General features: G+C 41.9%; 1 protein-coding gene across 5 annotated transcripts in view; it reads left to right on the forward strand.

The window, feature by feature from the left end:
• Positions 1-19961, forward strand: part of LOC311135448 (gigaxonin-like) — a 31157-nt gene extending 11196 nt beyond the window's left edge. Inside the window, exons 1-13 of one of the 5 annotated variants that reach the window (XR_014613767.1) lie at positions 4990-5052; positions 5627-5824; positions 6135-6249; positions 6480-6830; positions 7084-7304; positions 7734-7855; positions 8021-8133; positions 11633-11782; positions 11901-12037; positions 17374-17508; positions 17683-17792; positions 17921-19090; positions 19847-19961. Coding sequence is in view for 2 of the 5 variants with exons in the window: in XM_084169408.1 (XP_084025534.1) it covers positions 5015-5052; positions 5627-5824; positions 6135-6249; positions 6480-6830; positions 7084-7304; positions 7734-7855; positions 8021-8133; positions 11633-11782; positions 11901-12037; positions 17374-17508; positions 17683-17792; positions 17921-18102 (1872 nt within the window). In the remaining 3 variants the exon portion in view is untranslated. Of the gene's footprint in view, positions 1-4986; positions 5238-5626; positions 5825-6134; positions 6250-6479; positions 6831-7083; positions 7305-7733; positions 7856-8020; positions 8134-11632; positions 11783-11900; positions 12038-17373; positions 17509-17682; positions 17793-17920 lie in introns of those variants that run through there. The other 4 variants (XR_014613768.1, XR_014613766.1, XM_084169408.1 and 1 more) reach the window with 4 other exon arrangements.
• The last annotated feature ends 666 nt before the right edge of the window (positions 19962-20627 follow it).

Consider the following 20627-nt stretch of genomic DNA (forward strand, 5'->3'; position numbering starts at 1 on the left):
GTCAGGGGTGAGGGCTCTCTTTCTAGCATTCACTACCTCTATCCATCTCTCTCCAGATGCTACAGAGACAGAATGGTCTAAGAACATCCAGAGGCTTCTGACCAACTACCTGCGATCTCTCCAGAGCACATAATAGTATACTTGATTCACTATGTAAACCTACTTCACTATGGCAGTCTGCCTGTGTGACAACATAGCATATTATCCAGGGCCACTGGTTGGATTGGATTTACTGTACTGACGCCAAAACTCATGCCCTCTTCTCCCTGTAAAAGTATCCCAGACATTTATCAAAACTAACATGTGTACATTCCCCTATCCCCAGGTGAGTCTGCTGGGCTATGGAACTCTAGAGCAGCACCAGCCACCCTGTTGTCAGCTACAGTATCTGTAGACAGATCCCTGTGGAAGGATGCAACTATTAAGGCTTTCAAAGGCCACATTTTGGGGATGACCAAATGCAATAAAGTATAAACTAATTTTCATAGCATGTTGGTCTTCACACTAACTTTTACTAACTTCTGTTGTAACTTAAACACAGACAACACATAGAGCTTATGATTCAAAAGGTCTAAAGTAAATGCAAGTCTCGTGTCCAGGGTGAATACATTTTTATTCATGTATATCAGATACATCACACAGGTGTGTCAACTAAAATATATATCCCAGACAAGGTTGAAGAATGGAGCAAGTAGACAAAGTTAATATATGTCAGTGACTGCGTCCGTAGCAGTTTGTATGAATTTGAGTGGTTACTTACAATACATGTTGACAGACTGTTGCTGTACTCCCTGCACAGGAGGTTGGTGGCACCTTGAAGAGGAATTTCACCCAGGGGGGATTTGGCCTTGTTTTCATCATGTCTGAGGCATTTCTAGGACAGTGAGATGTGTTTCACACATAATTGCCAAGGAGAAAGGCAGGTCAGGGCTTCGCGTGCTGAATGATACACCCTATGACGGCTTCCAGTGTGTTGATGGGGGGAAGAAAAAGAAGAAGAAAAAATGAATTGGTTTTCTTTGAAAGCAATAAATCTATGATATAGACGAAGAGGATCCGAAACAAAGAGTTGGATTTAGCTAACATAACGTTAGAAACTGAGCTACAGCCGATGCCAGCACCAAGAGGGCAGATTACATTACCGTGCCTAGCAGTGGAGGATGCTGAGGGGATGACGGCTCATAATAATGGCTGGAACGGCGCAAATTGAATGGCATCAAACACATGGAAACCATGTGTTTGATACCATTCCACCGATTCCGCTCCAGCCATTACCATGAGCCCTTCCTCCCCAATTAAGGTACCACCAATCTCCTGTAGTGCCTAGCTAAGAAAGTTATTTTTCCTGCAAGCCACCTAGCTAATTTAGTTTATCTACTGAAACCCATATTGTGTATTGCTGGCTAACATAATACTGTGTTACAGTAGGGGGAAATCAAATAATTGATCTGTTTGCTAACTAGGCACTGTAGTTAGCAAACAACTACCGGTAGCCATATCTATGACTAAAAATAGAAGAGGTTTTACAATCGGAGATCTTTTGTATCTCGATTGTAAAACCTCATCTCTTTTTAGTCATAGATATGGCTAGCTACTAAACAGCAAGCTACAACGTTACAACCAGCCACCTAAAGCTAGGTTTACCAGCAAACGTTAGCGCGACTGGAGTTGGCTAGCTAGTTAGCCTGGCCCCTGCTAACTTGTTATGTGCCACACCTCGCATTTGTAACTTGTTCGCAAACATGTGTAACATCAGCAACTTGAAATCATTTTACTAGCTAGCTATGTAACAATTTACGAGGGTTGACATTGGTTATGATTATGACCGTGGATGCATTTCAATCTCACAAAATTATAGGTGTGACGCAAGATAGGATTCCAAAGAGATGTAAATAACAAGTATTGCATTTCCAGCAAGCTAGCTAAATTTACTAGCAAACAGTGAGGAGAAACAATAATGCAACGATTTACTGTTGTAAATCTCTAAAACTGAAGCTGGTTTTACTGTAAAAATGTTTTGCCTAAGCATGCCTAATAGACATGGCTGTAGGTAGATATGGTCTGCCTTCCTACCTATGCTCATTTGTACAGTCTGGTCACTGTGCAAAGGTTGATGGTTATGCCATATTGCTTTCTATTAGACTAGATATTGTTGTAAATGTAATCTCTGTGCCTATGCACATGTATGCATGTTCAACTAGTCTACCCTAATGTTGATGTTATGCTGGCATGGTTCAACTGTTGTTCAAACTGAACAATAGAGTATAATTGTTTTCGTTTTTTGTCATACAGAAGAACTATGGTGCCTGGCCTTATTCCTGGAGTGGATTCTAGATACAGAAACATAATTCCTTTGCCTGCGTGTGTCATTGTAGCAGAACTGTATCCCATGAACTGTATCCCTCTCGGGGATGAGACATTATGCTGGATTTCAAGCAGATGACTCATGAGGTGCTGAATGGCAGTTAAATCATGACAACACTCCTCCCACAGCTTTACAAGTATTCCCTGAACTTACTGTCTGTTTCTTTGGAATGGCAATTTCATCATGACCACCTCTCCCATCTGCTGATCGCCAGTTCTCTTAGCTACAGATTGTTACACCAGATAAAGTGATTTAACAAATGTACCGATTTTCGGTATACATTACTGGGAGTTACAGGATAGGTACTGGTTTGTGTAACACAGAGAATTTTTGACCAACCTTAGCGATGCCGTCTTCGTCCTTGATTCGGGGAAGCATGAGTCTCATAAAATGTCCGCATCCAGTTGCAGGGGGTCAGTTTGAATTTAGAAAATGCTCTGTTATTAAAATAAATACTTTTTTTGCTCCATAAAGTAATTCACCAATATGTGCGCCGCCATGTCTATTTCAAGTCTTCTCACTCATTGATCGAGACAGCTCTCTGTCAGCATGACATGCAGCACTTTGGGGTGGACACCCACCTGTCTCGATCAATGAGAAAAGACTTGAAATAGGCAAGATGTCGGCAAAAATCTTTGGGTAAATCACATTATCTGGTGTAACAATGTGTAGCTACAGTTCTCTGCACTTGTGTGTCTCTTCACCTGAGACACACTCGGACACACTGAACTACACTGTTCATACACATTTTTTTTGTATGTTACTTTTACCATAAAACATTATTGTTGAATACCCAGTTCTCTTGAGTTAATGTTAAGTTAACTGTGTACACCCCTGTATTTTAGAATTTGACAAATAAACAAACATTCTTTGGAGATCTGAATGTCTAGCATCTGTTTGATGCTACAGAGCCCTGTACAGCTTATATAAATATATTCTGTGAATCCATAAGGGCAGACACATTTAAAAGATTTATAGAAATTATCCATATTTATTTTATGGTGGCTCTAAATCCGGGCTCTCCAACCCCGTCCTGTAGGTTTTCACTCCAACCCTAATCTAGCACACCTGATTCTAATAATTAGCTGGTTGATAAGCTGAACCAAGTTAGTTACAACTGGGCTAAAGAAGGTGTGAAAAGTCTTAGGAATGCAGTTCTTACACAGTATGAATTATTGTGTGTGGGAGATTAAGGAGAAATGGCACCTCAATCGCTTTCATACACAATACATTTACTGTCTAAGCACAACCCTGCAAAACCAAAAAACCCTTCCTCATCTCAAGGTACTGTCTGTAAACCTCCCTGAGTTGTGTTCTCTGGATGTCACTGAGTAGGCTGATTCCCAATTTCCAGGACCCAAGATCCATAGGTAAAGCTGTACATTGCAATATGAATGTTCAATACACAGTAGGTTGACTGGTGAGCTAATGTGACTAATTTCACAGTGGTGTCAAAGTCCTGCAATAAGAGCTATGATGCTAATATTTGTGTAAACACTTCACAGTTGTGTTCTGGACTGATACCCCATTTCATGGACCCAAGATCCATAGGTAAAGCTGTACATTGCAATATGAATGTTCAATATGCACAATAGGCTGAATACTGAGGTGATTTCCCACAGTTAAAGTCCTGCAATAAGAGCTAAGACGCTAATATTTGTGTAAACTCTTCACAGTTGTGTTCTGGACTGATACCCCATTTCATGGACCCAAGATCCATAGGTAAAGCTGTACATTGCAATATGAATGTTCAATATGCACAATAGGCTGAATACTGAGGTGATTTCCCACAGTTAAAGTCCTGCAATAAGAGCTAAGACGCTAATATTTGTGTAAACTCTTCACAGTTGTGAACATTTCATGGACCCAAGATCCATAGGCAAGGCTGTACGATGTATACAGTATGCCCACAATGCAATTCTGAAGTCTAATACATCCACAGTGCGATTTCAACAGATTTTTTGTTGTTGTTGGTCAAATTAACTCATTGTCTTTTGTTGAATTTATATAACAACATTCCAAACTTGTTAAGCATTATCTAGTCCAAATATGGCATGATTCCACTATTTGTATCTGTTTGTGTCTGTTTCAATGAGGGCAAACCTGCATTTTGAAGGCAAACCGCAAACTCTACTATTGTGGCTAATCCTTATTGTGGCTAGTTTCACATAGGGGGGTGTAAAAGCAATTGCGCAAGGTGCGGTGACATTGATCAACCATTGGTGTGTTAGATACCACCCAAAGATGTTTGATTGACACAGCTGTTTGATTGACACCCCCTCATTATCATATTGGAGGAAGAACTATAGAAATGACTAAAAATGAATTAAAGTTTGAATAATTAGATAATACATAGATAAATAATTAAATACATACAGATATGTAGAGAACATTTGTTCATTTTAGTCAGTATTTTTGTATTTCCTTGCTCATTTATTTAATTGTGTGGATTTATTGATTTATGTTTGCATTTATTTATTTATCTAATTATGGCAGGTTTGGTCCTCCATAGTAAACCAGTAAAGAGATAACGAAACAAAAAACTTTAGTCGCGGGAGAATGACGTTTAAAAGCGCGTAAAGATTGTGGGCGTAACATGGGCGAGTCCAAAATACAGCACAATGGGGGCTGTGTTCGAGTACTTTGAAGATGTATCCACCCTTTCTTCCTCGTGCACACACTAAACTGTAGGAAAGCAATTTTTCCATATTAATCTTGTCACATATCCATATTTCTCTCAGATCTGTGATTGTTCCAGGGGAAGGACTGTAAAAGTATTTTAACGGAGCCTGGCTTGCTAAATGGGAAAAGTGTGCTAAACGCTTCTATTTTACCTCGCTTTCTGACTTGTGTGTAGTGTGGCCCATGCAAGGTAGGCTACAGTGAAGTTGGACGAAACCAATGACTATGTTATTCCATTTGGGACGCACCCTGTTATTTGGTTATGTCTAGTTAGATAGCGAGCTAGGTAAAGTAGCTTACTATTATGGTTATGAATGTCACAGGAGCCTGTCTGGTTTTATTGAAATGTTTGTGACCCTGCCAAGTATATAACGGCGTTAGGTAATTAACTACCTATGTCACTTAATATTCAGGTAAAAATCCAGTCCAATAATGTATTATAGCCAACTTAGCATGCTGACGTTAGCCTAGCCTACGTAGGCTAATTCTGCTTGAAGGTAACACTGGCTTTCTAAATAGATTTATTCCCTGTTCTCCAGCCGGGCTGGTGTGCAAATGACATGTGTTTTTCCTCTGTAGGTACACAATGTCCAGTACTGAGTCTGAGGTTAGCGTTGCAGGTTCGGTGGTGTCGGACCCTCAACACTCTCAGAAACTTCTCAAGGCCCTTCGCTCCTTTTGGCAAGAACAATGCTTCCAAGACGCAGTGTTAGTTCTGGATGGGGAAAAGATTCCAGTCCAGAAAAACATTTTGGCTGCGGCTAGTCCATACATCAGGTAATCAGTTATGTCTTGCTTTACCTTTGTCGCAAGCAGAACTGTTGCAATGGATGCCATGGTTATTATAACGTTTTGATAAGGCTGGGGATGTGACATTGTTTCCAGCTGTCGACAGGGTGTCTCCCGCAGTGTCCCACTCGATGCTGGTAGACTGTCAGTGATTTTTCCTGTCATGCTGATCAAATGTTATTGGTCGCGTACACATTTTGCAGACGTTACCGCGGGTGTAGCGTAATGCTTATGTTCCTAGCTCCAACAGTGCAGTAATACCTAACAATACACTCAACCGTATTCTGACATTCCATAGAACAAAACTGAACTACAACCCTCCAAAGGAAGATGGATCCATGTACACCATTGAGCTCCAGGGAATCTCTGTCACTATCATGAAGCAGATCCTGGACTACATCTTTAGTGGGGAGGTGAGTAGTGTGCAAAGCTGTAAGTGGGCCTAGAATAAAGTGAACACAAGTGGGATTATTTTACTGGTTTTTAAATTGCCTATAACAATATTGTCCTGTACTTCCTAACTCTTCTGAGAGAATCCATATTCCTATGTGTAGCTTACAGTTTTGGAATCTTATGTTACCTACTAGAACAACCCTGATCTTACACTCCTCCTTCCATCCTGCTCCTTGTTATCTGTGTGTAGATCAGTCTGAGTGAGGACACCATTCAGGACATGGTCCAGGCTGCTGACTTGCTGCTCCTGACAGACTTGAAGTCCCTGTGCTGCCAGTTCCTGGAGAGCTGCATTGCTGCAGAGAACTGCATTGGGATCCGGCTCTTCTCTCTACATTACTGTCTGCACCATGTTCACCATGTTGCCACAGACTTCCTCCAGACACATTTCCGTGATGTGGCTGCCACGGACGAGTTCAGGGAGTTACCCCCAGACCGTCTGTGTGAGATCCTGTCCATGGAGAAGCTCAACGTGGGCAATGAAAAGCATGTTCTGGAGGCTGTGGTGCGCTGGCTCGGTCATGACCTGGAGGAACGGAGGGTGAGGGCCTTGTTTTACTACTAGGGGTGTGGTGGTTCTGCCCTTGTTTCTGTCTGCCAGAAAACAGCCTCTGTAGTATTCGATGTATGCCTGAAGCATGGCTACAAAAGTACAATTACAACAACTATTATGGTCAGAGACTACTACATAATTTGAAGGACTGTGTTTTTTGCACACTATTTGCCTATGCATTACTATTGGCCTCTCAGCTCATCCCCTGAGTAACATATTCCTGATCCCCCCCCCCCCCCAGGTGCACATGAAAGAGGTGATGTCATCAGTGTGGATCCAGGGGCTGGACCAAGGTTACCTGAGGGAGCAGGTGTTGGGAGAGCCCTTGATGAGGGAGGTGATCAGGGAGTACTGCAACGCTCCACTGGGGGGTGCTGCACTGCAGGGCGAGGCTCTTCTCGCCGCCTTCAAACCTCGTGGCTACTCGGAGTGCATTGTCACTGTAGGGGGGGAGGAGAGAGGGTGAGTATCTGCTGTCTCTTACTCTGGGAGGATGTCCAGACATAAGATGTCTACATGCTGTTGAATGTGTATATGAATCATACAATGTGGCCGTAACACTTTGATTCTCATTTTGCAGATTGCTGTGGTTTTGTGCACATATGCTTGATAGACAAACAGTTTGCAATGGAAATTCTTGCAAAACATTCAGATGACTGAAAGTTATGACAAGCAAGATTTAATGTATTAAGGGCAGGAAGGGTTCAAACTGAGAATAGAGTGTGGTTGATATACTGAGAGAACACAGAGAGATTGAGGAGACGTAAAACAAGTCAGTAAAGTTGGTATTTTATGGTCACACAGTGCGAGGATGAGGTTAGAGGGAGCCAGTGTGTCAGAGATAAAACCAACAGGATAGAACTGACTTCCTGTTCCCTGGTTCCTGTTCAGAACGAGGAAGCCGTCAGCCATGGCACGCTGCATGTGTCCACTCTATGAACCAAACCGTCAGCTGTGGATCGAGCTGGAACCAATGAGCATTGGCCGAATAGGGCATGGAGTGCTGGCTGCAGGTTGGTAGTGAATCCATACCTAGTTTTATTGTTACATACGTATACACAGTGCAGCCTTCATGGCAGCTAATAATTAGTTGATGGATCCAACAATTCTCATGTAAGTCAAACCCAACCCAGTCTAAGTGATCAACCATGAATTAACACCATTCTTTATCCTCTCAGAGGGCTATCTCTTTGTGATGGGTGGAATGGATAAAACCAAGATGGTCCTGAGCAGTGGGGAGAAATATGACCCAGACACAAACACCTGGACCCCCATTCCTTCCATGAAACAGGTACCGTATTTTCCGCACTATAAGGCGCACCGGATTATAAGGCGCACCTTCAATGAATGGCCTATTTTAGAACTGTTTTCATATATAGGGCGCACCGGATTATAAGGCGCATAGAATAGAAGATACTGTAGTCAAACGAATTGACTGGGGTTGCGTTATGCATCCACTAGATGGAGCTGTGCTAAAAGGAATGTCAACAAAACAGTCAGATAAAGTCAAACTTTATTAAGCGTTCTGACAACTCCGTTCACTCCCATGGTAATGTTGTTCAAACGTTAATGTGCATATTAACAATATCTCCCAGCCTTGCTCACTCTTCTCCCAAACGTGGAGGGGAACCTTTCCCTGATTCAGTAAACACGTAGTAAAAGAAACAGTCTGATACCACTAAATCAAACGTTAGTGCATAACTCAACATTGTTCAGTTACATATAACACGTAAAGCTCACTTTTTCAGTTCATTCCCCATCCACGAACCCCTCGAATTCTTCTTCTTCAGTGTCCGAATTGAACAGTTGGGCGACTACGGCATCCAACCTGCCCGGCTCCCTCTCGTCATTATCCGAGTCAGTGTCGCTGCTGTTGCCTGGCAGTTCAGATATTATTCCTGCCTTCGTGAAAGCTTTGACCACAGTTGAGACCGATATATCAGCCCAGGCATCCACGATCCATTGGCAGATAGTGGCGTAAGTCGCCCGGCGCTGTCTCCCCGTCTTGGTGAACGTGTGTTCGCCTTCTGTCATCCACTGCTCCCACGCAGCTCGCAGTCTAGCTTTGAACGCCCTGTTGACACCAATATCTAGCGGCTGGAGTTCTTTAGTTAATCCACCCGGAATGACGGCAAGCTCCGAATTAGTTTGCTTCACTTTTTTTTTGACAGCATCGGTGATATGGGCGCGCATTGAGTCGTAGATCAATAGGGACGGAGCTGTGTGGAAAAAGCCACCCGGTCTCTTGACGTAAATTTCTCTCAGCCACTCACTCATCTTTTCCTCATCCATCCATCCCTTCGGGCTAGCTTTGATGACGACGCCGGCTGGAAAGTTCTCTTTTGGCAAGGTCTTCCTCTTGAAAATAATCATGGGTGGAAGTTTCTGGCCATTAGCCTGGCAGGCGAGAACTACAGTGAAGGATGACTTCTCATTCCCTGTGGTACGTACAGACACCGTACTGGTCCCCGTTTTCTCCACAGTGCGGTTCACGGGAATATCAAAGGTGAGTGGAACCTCGTCCATGTTGGTGATGTGCTCTGGCCGGATCTTCTTTTCAGTGATCTTATTTTTGCAGTATGCGCGGAAAGTGACCAGCTTTTCTTGGTAATCTTTTGGCAGTTGCTGCGAGACGGTAGTTCGTGTGCGGATGGAGAGATTACGTCTTTTCATAAAACGAAAGCACCAAGAAGGACCGCCTCGAAATTCATCGATTGTCATGTCCCGTGCTAGCGCTGTTGCCTTCATTCGAATAGTGACTGTAGAGACGCTTCTACTTGCTGCTCTCTGTTCAACAACCCACTGTTCGAGTTTGTCCTCTAACTGTGGCCATCTCGCTTTGTTCCCGCGGAAACTCTGTTTAGTCTTCTTTACTTGGCGCAGGTCATCTTCTTGCTTCCTCCACTTCCGTACCATTGATTCATTAATGTTGAATTCTCTCGCTGCTGCTCTATTCCCATATTCTACTGCATGACCGACAGCCTTGAGCTTGAACTCTGCGTCGTAAGCGTGTCTCTTGAAAGGTGCCATTTTGGGGTCTTTATACACACACAAGTGGTGTGGGACTGTGAGTAAGCACAATACCGGTGTGTACTGGCTACCGTAATGCTGCAAGTGGTGCGGCTTTGTAGTTTACCAGTCGTACTGAAACATTTCATTATTATTAAATTGTTTTTATTGGTTTTTCATACTGAAACATTTTGACAGAGCACCTTGAGCGCCGTGTACAACCAGTATGGATCAACCAATTAACCAATTGATCCATACATAAGGCGCTCCGGATTATAAGGCGCACTGTCGTTTTTTGAGAAAATGAAAGGCTTTTAAGTGCGCCTTATAGTGCGGAAAATACGGTATTCTATTTAAGTGATAATGCCCACAGGTGCCAATATATCCTCCAAACACCGGCTTCGAGGGCATTATCACTTTTATACAACGGGTTTCCAACATATTCATATAATGATTGACATATTTTCATTAAATATTTTATTTTGATGGATTTATTCATACTATTTCATCCTTCCACAAGATATAGTTCCGACACAAATATAAGGTTGCTACCCAAACCGGCTGGTCGTTCTTTCTATCGGTTCGGTTGCCAGAGACGCGACCCAGTCATTAAGTCTTCTTGTTATGTATCTATGGACGTGACCCAGTCGTTCGTTCTAAATGTTCCATTGCCATCCTGGCTGGCAATGTTCTTATCCCTTGCTTGCTAGCTAACAAACTACGGCTAACTTACAGTCACGTCAAACATTGTAGCCAGAATAACAACAGTAGCTTCATTTGCATTTGTTTAAGCTGTTTTCTAGTGACATTTATTTGGATACATCCATAACAATGAGCTAATGAGGTGCGATTTCGCATGGCATAGAAAATGTGCTCTCTCGTCAGGACACTGTTGTTCAGAGGAGCTATCCAACAACACAGCTAACACAATCACTTCAAAATGAAGCTAGAAAGACTGCAAACTAGCTGCACTTTGTTTAGTTTTACCTTTTTTCAATTGACCTTTTTTTGTATATATCCATAAAAATGATGCCAGCTGATTCATGATTTCGACTGGCTGAGAAACGCTGCCTGTCTGTCTCGTCACTTTCATTACTATGGGACAGCTGGAGATCGAATTTGAATATTGAAACAATGTTGCAAATGTCAGAGATACAGACAGCAAAGTTTATACACATTTCCGCTGTTGAAAACGGAATGTTAGTCTAAAGGAAATGTGAGATAATGTCTAGATGCTTTTTATAGTTGCGATCAAGGTTATAAATTGCCTGGCTGGGCTGATGAGACAGTGGATTGCGCAGTCAGATGAAACATAGTAAATTGGCATTTTAACGTCATAGATTTAGCCGGTGATAACTTGTGGAATTGACACCGGCTGGAATGCATTTTTAACCAATCAGTATTCAGGATTAGACCCACCTGTTGTATAATACTCCACACAATATATCCTTCCAACCTGTCAGTAGCAACATTCAACCCACTTGTTTCATAGACATTTCACGTGGTGTCATTTTGAAGTTCTTACTTCAATTGGTTATATAGACCAAATAAATGTCTCCCACTGAACCAAGTGATTATTGTGGTATGGTACATACATGACACTTTTTCATTTAATCTATCAAATGTTCCATGTTTTGTTTTTACTTGTATAGGCTACTCACTGGTAGCCATGTTTTGTTATGATGTTATCTATTCTTCTAAAGTGTTTTAGTTTTGAGGAATGCCACCAGGGGTCAGTATTGCCCAGTATTATTAAAGGCTTCTGCTCTTTGTTTGGTCAGGCGCGGCAGAACTTTGGTGTTGCAGAGCTAGATGGGATGATCTATGTGTTGGGAGGAGAGGATGAGGACATAGAGCTCCTGACTGTGGAGGTGTTCGACCCTCACTTTAACACCTGGACCACACAAACCAGCATGACCATGGTCCGCAAGGTGAGACATGAGCACTTCCGGCTTGCTACTGCCTACTGAAATGTATAATAAACACATTCACAAATCGCAACCTCTCCAAATCTCCCACCACTTGCCCAACGATCTCTCCTCTCCTCAGATTGGCTGCTATGCTACCATGAAAAAGAAGATATATGCCATGGGTGGTGGGTCATATGGAAAGCTGTACGACTCAGTAGAATGCTATGACCCAAAGACCCAGCAGTGGACTGCAATCTGCCCTTTGAAAGAGAGAAGGTACAGAATCAACTCAGTAGTTAGAATAAAAAAATACAATAAAAAAAAATATACACTACCGGTCAAAAGTTTTAGAACACCTACTCATTCAAGGGTTTTTCTTTATTTTTTACTATTTTCTACATTGTAGAATAATAATGAAGACATCAAAACTATGAAATAACATATATGGAATCATGTAGTAACCAAAAAAGTGTTAAACAAATCAAAATATATATTTTATATTTGAGATTCTTCAAATAGCCACCCTTTGCCTTGATGACAGCTTTGCACACTCTTGGCATTCTCTCAACCAGCTTCATGAGGTAGTCACCTGAAATGCATTTCAATTAACAGGTGTGCCTTCTTAAAAGTTAATTTGTGGAATTTCTTTCCTTAATGCGTTTGAGCCAATCAGTTGTGTTGTGACAAGGTAGGGGGGGGGGGGGGTATACAGAAGATAGCCCTATTTGGTAAAAGACCAAGTCTATATTATGGCAAGAACAGCTCAAATAAGCAAAGAGAAACAACAGTCCATCATTACTTTAAGACATGAAGGTCAGTCAATACGGAACAATTCAAGAACTTTGAAAGTTTCTTCAAGTGCAGTCGCAAAAACCATCAAGCGCTATGATGAAATTGGCTCTCATGAGGACCGCCACAGGAATGGAAGACCCAGAGTTACCTCTGCTGCAGAGGATGAGTTCATTAGTGTTACAAGCCTTAGAAATTGCAGCCCAAATAAATGCTTCAGAGAGTTAAAGTAACAGACACATCTCAACAGCAACTGTTCAGAGGAGACTGTGTGAATCAGGCCTTCATGGTCGAATTGCTGCAAAGAAACCACTACTAAATGACACCAATAAGAAGAAGAGACTTGCTTGGGCCAAGAAACACGAGCAATGGACATTAGACCGGTGAAAATGTGTCCTTTGGTCTGATGAGTCCAAATTTGATATTTTTGGTTCAAACCACTGTCTTTGTGAGACGCGGTGTGGGTGAACGGATGATCTTTGCATGTGTATTTCCCACCATAAAGCATGGAGGAGGAGGTGTTATGGTGTGGGGGTGCTTTGCTGGTGACACTGTCTGATTTATTTAACCAGCATGGCTACCACAGCATTCTGCAGTGATACGCCTTCCCATCTGGTTTGGGCTTAGTGGGACTATCATTTGTTTTTCAACAGGACAATGACGCAACACACCTCCAGGTTGTGTAAGGGCTATTTTACCAAGAAGGAGAGTGGTGGAGTGCTGCATCAGATGACCTGGCCTCCACAATCCCCGGACCTCAACCAAATTGAGATGGTTTGGGATGAGTCTGACCGCAAAGTGAAGGAAAAGCAGCCAACAAGTGCTCAGCATATGTGGGAACTCCTTCAAGACTGTTGGAAAAGCATTCCAGGTGAAGCTGGTTGAGAGAATGCCAAGAGTGTGCAAAGCTGTCATCAAAACAAAGGGTGGCTATTTAAAGAATCTCAAATATAAAATATATTTTGATATAACACTTTTTTGGTTACTACATGATTCCATATGTGTTATTTCATAGTTTATGTCTTCACTATTATTCTACAATGTTTAAAATAGTAAAAATAAAGAAATGAGTAGGTGTGTCCAAACTTTTGACTGGTACTGTATGTATGTGTATATACAGTGGGGAGAACAAGTATTTGAAACACTGCCGATTTTGCAGGTTTTCCTACTTACGAAGCATGTAGAGGTCTGTAATTTTTATCATAGGTACACTTCAACTGTGAGAGATGGAATCTAAAACAAAAATCCAGAAAATCACATTGTATGATTTTTAAGTAATTAATTTGCATTTTATTGCATGACATAAGTATTTAATACATCAGAAAAGCAGAACTTAATATTTGGTACAGAAAACTTTGTTTGCAATTACAGAGATCATACGTTTCCTGTAGGTCTTGACCAGGTTTGCACACACTGCAGCAGGGATTTTGTCCCACTCCTCCATACAGACCTTCTCCAGATCCTTCAGGTTTCGGGGCTGTCGCTGGGCAATACGGACTTTCAGCTCCCTCCAAAGATGTTCTATTGGGTTCAGGTCTGGAGACTGGCTAGGCCACTCCAGGACCTTGAGATGCTTCTTACGGAGCCACTCCTTAGTTGCCCTGGCTGTGTGTTTCGGGTCGTTGTCATGCTGGAAGACCAGCCACGACCCATCTTCAATGCTCTTACTGAGGGAAGGAGGTTGTTGGCCAAGATCTCGCGATACATGGCCCCTTCCATCCTCCCCTCAATACGGTGCAGTCGTCCTGTCCCCTTTGCAGAAAAGCATCCCCAAAGAATGATTTTTCCACCTCCATTCTTCACGGTTGGGATGGTGTTCTTGGGGTTGTACTCATCCTTCTTCTTCCTCCAAACACGGCTAGTGGAGTTTAGACCAAAAAGCTATATTTTTGTCTCATCAGACCACATTACTTTCTCCCATTCCTCCTCTGGATCATCCAGATGGTCATTGGAAAACTTCAGACGGGACATGCGCTGGTTTGAGCAGGGGGACCTTGCGTGCGCTGCAGGATTTTAATCCATGACGGCGTAGTGTGTTACTAATGGTTTTCTTTGAGACTGTGGTCCCAGCTCTCTTCAGGTCATTGACCAGGTCCTGCCGTGTAGTTCTGGGCTGATCCCTCACCTTCCTCATGATCATTGATGCCCCACGAGGTGAGATCTTGCATGGAGCACCAGACCGAGAGTGATTGACCGTCATCTTGAACTTCTTCCATTTTCTAATAATTGCGCCGACAGTTGTTTCCTTCTCACCGAGCTGATTGCCTATTGTCCTGTAGCCCAGCCCATCCCAGCCTTGTGCAGGTCTACAATTTTAACCCTGATGTCCTTACACAGCTCTCTGGTCTTGGCCATTGTGGAGAGGTTGGAGTCTGTTTGATTGAGTGTGTGGACAGGTGTCTTTTATACAGGTAACGACTTCAAACAGGTGCAGTTAATACAGGTAATGAGTGGAGAACAGGAGGGCTTCTTAAAGAAAAACTTAACAGGTCTGTGAGAGCTGGAATTCTTACTAGTTGGTAGGTGATCAAATACTTATGTCATGCAATAAAATGCAAATTAATTACTTAAAAATCATACAATGTGATTTTCTGGATTTTTGTTTTTTAGATTCTGTCTCTCACAGTTGAAGTGTACCTATGATAAAAATTACAGACCTCTACATGCTTTGTAAGTAGGAAAACCTGCAAAATTGGCAGTGTATCAAATACTTGTTCTCCCCACTGTATACAGTGAGGGAAAAAAGTATTTGATCCCCTGCTGATTTTGTAAGTTTGCCCACTGACAAAGAAATGATCAGTCTATAATGTTAATGGTAGGTTTATTTGAACAGTGAGAGACAGAATAACAACAAGAAAATCCAGAAAAACGCATGTCAAAAATGTTATAAATTGATTTGCATTTTAATGAGGGAAATAACTATTTGACCCCCTCTCAATCAGAAAGATTTCTGGCTCCCAGGTGTCTTTTATACAGGTAACGAGCTGAGATTAGGAGCACACTCTTAAAGGGAATGCTCCTAATCTCAGTTTGTTACCTGTATAAAAGAGACCTGTCCACAGAAGCAATCAATCAATCAGATTCCAAACTCTCCACCATGGCCAAGACCAAAGAGCTCTCCAAGGATGTCAGGGACAAGATTGTAGACCTACACAAGGCTGGAATGGGCTACAAGACCATCGCCAAGCAGCTTAGTGAGAAGGTGACAACAGTTGGTGCGATTATTCGCAAATGGAAGAAACACAAAAGACTGTCAATCTCCCTCGGCCTAGGGCTCCATGCAAGATCTCACCTCGTGGAGTTGCAATGATCATGAGAACGGAGAGGAATCAGCCCAGAACTACACGGGAGGATCTTGTCAATGATCTCAAGGCAGCTGGGACCATAGTCACCAAGAAAACAATTGGTAACACACTACGCCGTGAAGGACGGAAATCCTGCAGCGCCCGTAAGATCCCCCTGCTCAAGAAAGCACATATACAGGCCCGTCTGAAGTTTGCCAATGAACATCTGAATGATTCAGAGGAGAACTGGGTGAAAGTGTTGTGGTCAGATGAGACCAAAATGGAGCTCTTTGGCATCAACTCAACTCGCCATGTTTGGAGGAGGAGGAATGCTGCCTATGACCCCAAGAACACCATCCCCACCGTCAAACATGGAGATGGAAACATTATGCTTTGGGGGTGTTTTTCTGCTAAGGGGACAGGACAACTTCACCGCATCAAAGGGACGATGGACGGGGCCATGTGTACCGTCAAATCTTGGGTGAGAACCTCCTTCCCTCAGCCAGGGCATTGAAAATGGGTCGTGGATGGGTATTCCAGCATGACAATGACCCAGAACACACGGCCAAGGCAACAAAGGAGTGTCTCAAGAAGAAGCACATTAAGGTCCTGGAGTGGCCTAGCCAGTCTCCAGACCTTAATCCCATAGAAAATCTGTGGAGGGAGCTGAAGGTTCGAGTTGCCAAACGTCAGGCTCGAAACCTTAATGACTTGGAGAAGATCTGCAAAGAGGAGTTTGACAAAATCCCTCCTGAGATGTGTGCAAACCTGGTGGCCAACTACAAGAAACGTCTGACCTCTGTGATTGCCAACAAGGGTTTTGCAACCAAGTACTAAGTCATGTTTTGCAGAGGGGTCAAATACTTATTTCCCTCATTAAAATGCAAATAAATTCATAAAATTTTTGACATGCGTTTTTCTTGATTTTGTTGTTGTTATTCTGTCTCTCACTGTTCAAATAAACCTACTATTAAAATTATAGACTGATCATGTCTTTGTCAGTGGGCAAACGTACAAAATCAGCAGGGGATCAAATACTTTTTTCCCTCACTGTATGTGTGTGTGTGTGTATATATATATATATATATATATATATATATATATATATATATATATATATACAATTAATTACCTGTCAGGTTTTAATACAATACAGGTCAGAATAGAATGTTATTGTCCACATTTAGATGGAAAATAGCTTTTGGCTTTACCTCTCAAGTAACACATTTATACATATTAATAACTGAACAATTGCATGCACTTATTATACTGACTATATATTATATTACATTACGTAACTGCATTCTGTCTGTATTGTGTTTCCACACAAGCAGAAGAGAATAAGGTCAGCAGCATAGCTGCATCCCCAGATGAACTGGTATTTTTCATACAATTTTGACTTTTCATCCCTTCAAAGACCACAGAAGATTTGTGACAAAGTCCCTTTGATGGATTTGTTTAGTGTTGGTGTTATTGATGTTATGTTCTCGATGAGTGACCCCTGACCTGATGTTACGGTGTGGATGTCTCTGCCTGCAGGTTTGGCTCAGTAGCATGTGGTGTGGGTCAGGAACTCTATGTGTTTGGAGGCGTGAGGAGCCGTGACTCAGACAACCCAGAATCCAGCACCATGACCACCTGCAAGTCTGAGTTTTTCCATGATGAGATGAAAAGGTCAATAATAGCGCTTGTTACTTTGATCAAATACTTCCTTGTTTGAATTTGGTGTTGGACTGGGTGTATCCTTGTTACCTAAAGACATAGAGACCTTTATATATGTTTACTGTATTTGTAGTTTATCAAAAATCTTTCAAGTGGTGTTTATTTTCCCAACCACGCTCTGTCCAGATGGATGTACCTGGATGACCAGAATCTCTGTGTTCAGACCAGTTCCTCTTTTGTGTATGGAGCTGTCCCCATTGGTGCCAGCATCTATGTGGTGGGGGACTTAGACACTGGTGAGTTAAAGGCAGACTCCTGAAGTAAATTACCACAACTTGGCAAGCATTGGCAAATACAACTTACTTTATGTGTGCACTGTGTAATGTATACATCGATCGCTAAAGGTCTGTGTGTGTCTGCACAGGTACAACCTATGACTATGTGAGGGAATTCCGTCGCAGCTCGGGGACGTGGCACCGCACCAAGCCCATGCTGACATCTGATCTGTGCAAGACTGGCTGTGCAGCCCTGCGCATCGCTAACTGCAAACTGTTCCGTCTGCAGCTGAAGCAGGGCCTGTTTAGACTCAGGGTCCCATCCTCCTAGATGGAGCTCCTTTAGGTGCTCTGTCTCCACACCCACACGTTGGCTATGGGCACAGCAATGGAACATGAAAATGGAGGTTGAAGAAGGGATGTCCAAAGTGGACATTTGGAGTATTTATCTGCATATTTTGGTGGCTTTCTTAGGCTCCATCAGGGTATTATTCTATGTGTGGGCACTTGCTTGAGGAGGGATGGCTTTTTAAACATGGCCTTATTTCATTGCAATTTAACAATGGGTATGATTTGTAAATAAGTTTTACTGACACTCCCCATTTGCTTTTTGTTTATTACGTTCTTGCTGCTGCTTGGTGGGTTTTAGAGAATTTAACAGACATTTTAAGGGGAGAAAAGCAAGAATGCAGTAGTACTGTCATTCATTGTAGAATAGGCTGTAATTTGTAAGGAAAATCTAGACCCATGTCTAACACTGCATTTTTTATTTTTTTTAAGAGTCACTGAATGACAACTAGAGATACACAAATAGACAAATGCCATTTTCGTTGTTACTTTATAGTAGCTAAGGGACTCGTGGCCTATGACTAGACCTGGGAGATATGGACAAAAATCCATAAATTGTGACAATTGTCACGATAACGATACATTGAACGATAAATGTATAACATTAATGTGCATCAGTTACTTTTTACATTATCCTTAACTACTACTACTTTGAATGTTGTACCTATCAATTGTTCCGTTAGCAATCGCCCATATTAGCAGCCTTATTTCGTTTCAAACTTCACATTTCTCTAGTGTAGGCTAATTATCGTAATTATCGATTTCAGTAAAATGTCCTCGGAGGTGGGTTCGGTTGGTAGCAATAATTTTTCCGGTTTATCGTCCCAGCTCTATCTATGACAACTAGAGCTACACGAGGAGACTTGTAAGAGAACATATGTGATTTTACTTACTCCTTTAGCTAAGGGGCTTGTAGCCTATAAAATAATCAAAATGTCATCTTTACTCACAAACTAAACTTAAAATATACTGTTTTTAAATAGACAGCTTTGAATGAGTAATGCCAGAAGCTGGAGCATACTTTGTATTGAAATGGTAACTGGTTTTATATAACAGTACTGTATCTTAAGTGAAATCTCTTTGGGATGTGCGTGTTTAGTGAATGTAAAGCTGAGTTATGCCTCTTCCTGCCATTGGTTTCCCCTCAACCAAGCACTCTAGGCACACTGTGGGCCAGAAATGGATGTAGAGTTACTGGTGTCACTCTTAAGTTGCTGGATGTATTTTGCTGATGACTTTTGAACTGGCTTTCCAGTCAGTGTGGACAATTTCGACATCTATTGACCACATTTGTTCTGTGTAAGTTACAGCTTTTGCTGTCCATCCCATTTGAAGGGAAACTCATCTCACACACTACAGAACTCATAGAAACATATAAGAAAAATATATACATTCACACACTTGATGCCTTTATGAAGACAACAGAGCTCAGGACACCTCTGAAAAGCACCAAGAACACATTTAATTTAGGTATTATACTGTATCACAATCTATACTGTATACTTTCAGCATGTTACAGTGTATTGCTGAGAGACTCAACATTCCATAGTGTCACTCTTACAGTTTACAGTAAACACTATCTGCATTCTAGTGGTCCAAGCAGTGCTTTCACAATTGTGTAGCTATCAGAACACTGTGATATGCACTGTTCTTCTAGGAATTCTGCAATAGTACCATCAAGTGGTTGTTAAACAAAGTTGGGATGTGAGAGGAGCATGAATTCAAAGCTGTTTGTATTTTTGTATTCAATTCTGTGGGATAGCAAGGAAGGTGTCATGGAATGAGCTCAATCATGAGTGTCTTCGGTTTAACAAAATGGATTAAACAACACTGTCTGGTCAACTCAGTAGTTATTCCTCTGTGACTTCAGCCCTGGTTCAAGTGGTTTAAATCAAGTAGCATTCAGGGTGTTGGAGTTTTGTTTTTATGTTCAAGATGATTCAGGAGAAACTGAAGGGGTATTCCTCAAATAATCCCTTATATTTGGGTTATTGTTTGTTTTAATCTCTCGGAAACAGTAGTTTACCAAGATAATTCTTTACAGATTCAATGACACTTGACTTGTAACTGTGTGTGTTTTAGATGAGGGGCAGGTGTGGGATTAACACAACAGGTTTACTGAAGATAATCAGGATGGAGTTAATTCATTTAAACCAAGCTGCTCCCATTACTTTCTCATAATTTAACAAGAGGTCTTGTGACTCAGGACACTGATGAGTAGCTAATGTTAAACTGAGCCCTGAGAGACTACTGCTTCTGCCACATTTTGGACACACAGGATTTAGGCTGGGATTCAGCTGGGTGCGTTGCCCACCGAACTGCCACTAGACAAGACTTGTGGCATGTGAAGGGAAGCCTATCAGAAAGCCACCAGCACTCTACACTGCATTGACAAAACCTGTTTGAGATTTACATTGAGCATAATACATTTTGTAATAATAATGCAGATTGTAAAGGAATTAATTCATCAGAAATTAGGAAACCTAATCTGTTATTCCCTAAAGTGTT

The sequence above is a fragment of the Coregonus lavaretus genome (genome assembly GCF_964263955.1).
Source record: "Coregonus lavaretus genome assembly, chromosome: 9".
NCBI classification, from domain to species: domain Eukaryota; kingdom Metazoa; phylum Chordata; class Actinopteri; order Salmoniformes; family Salmonidae; genus Coregonus; species Coregonus lavaretus.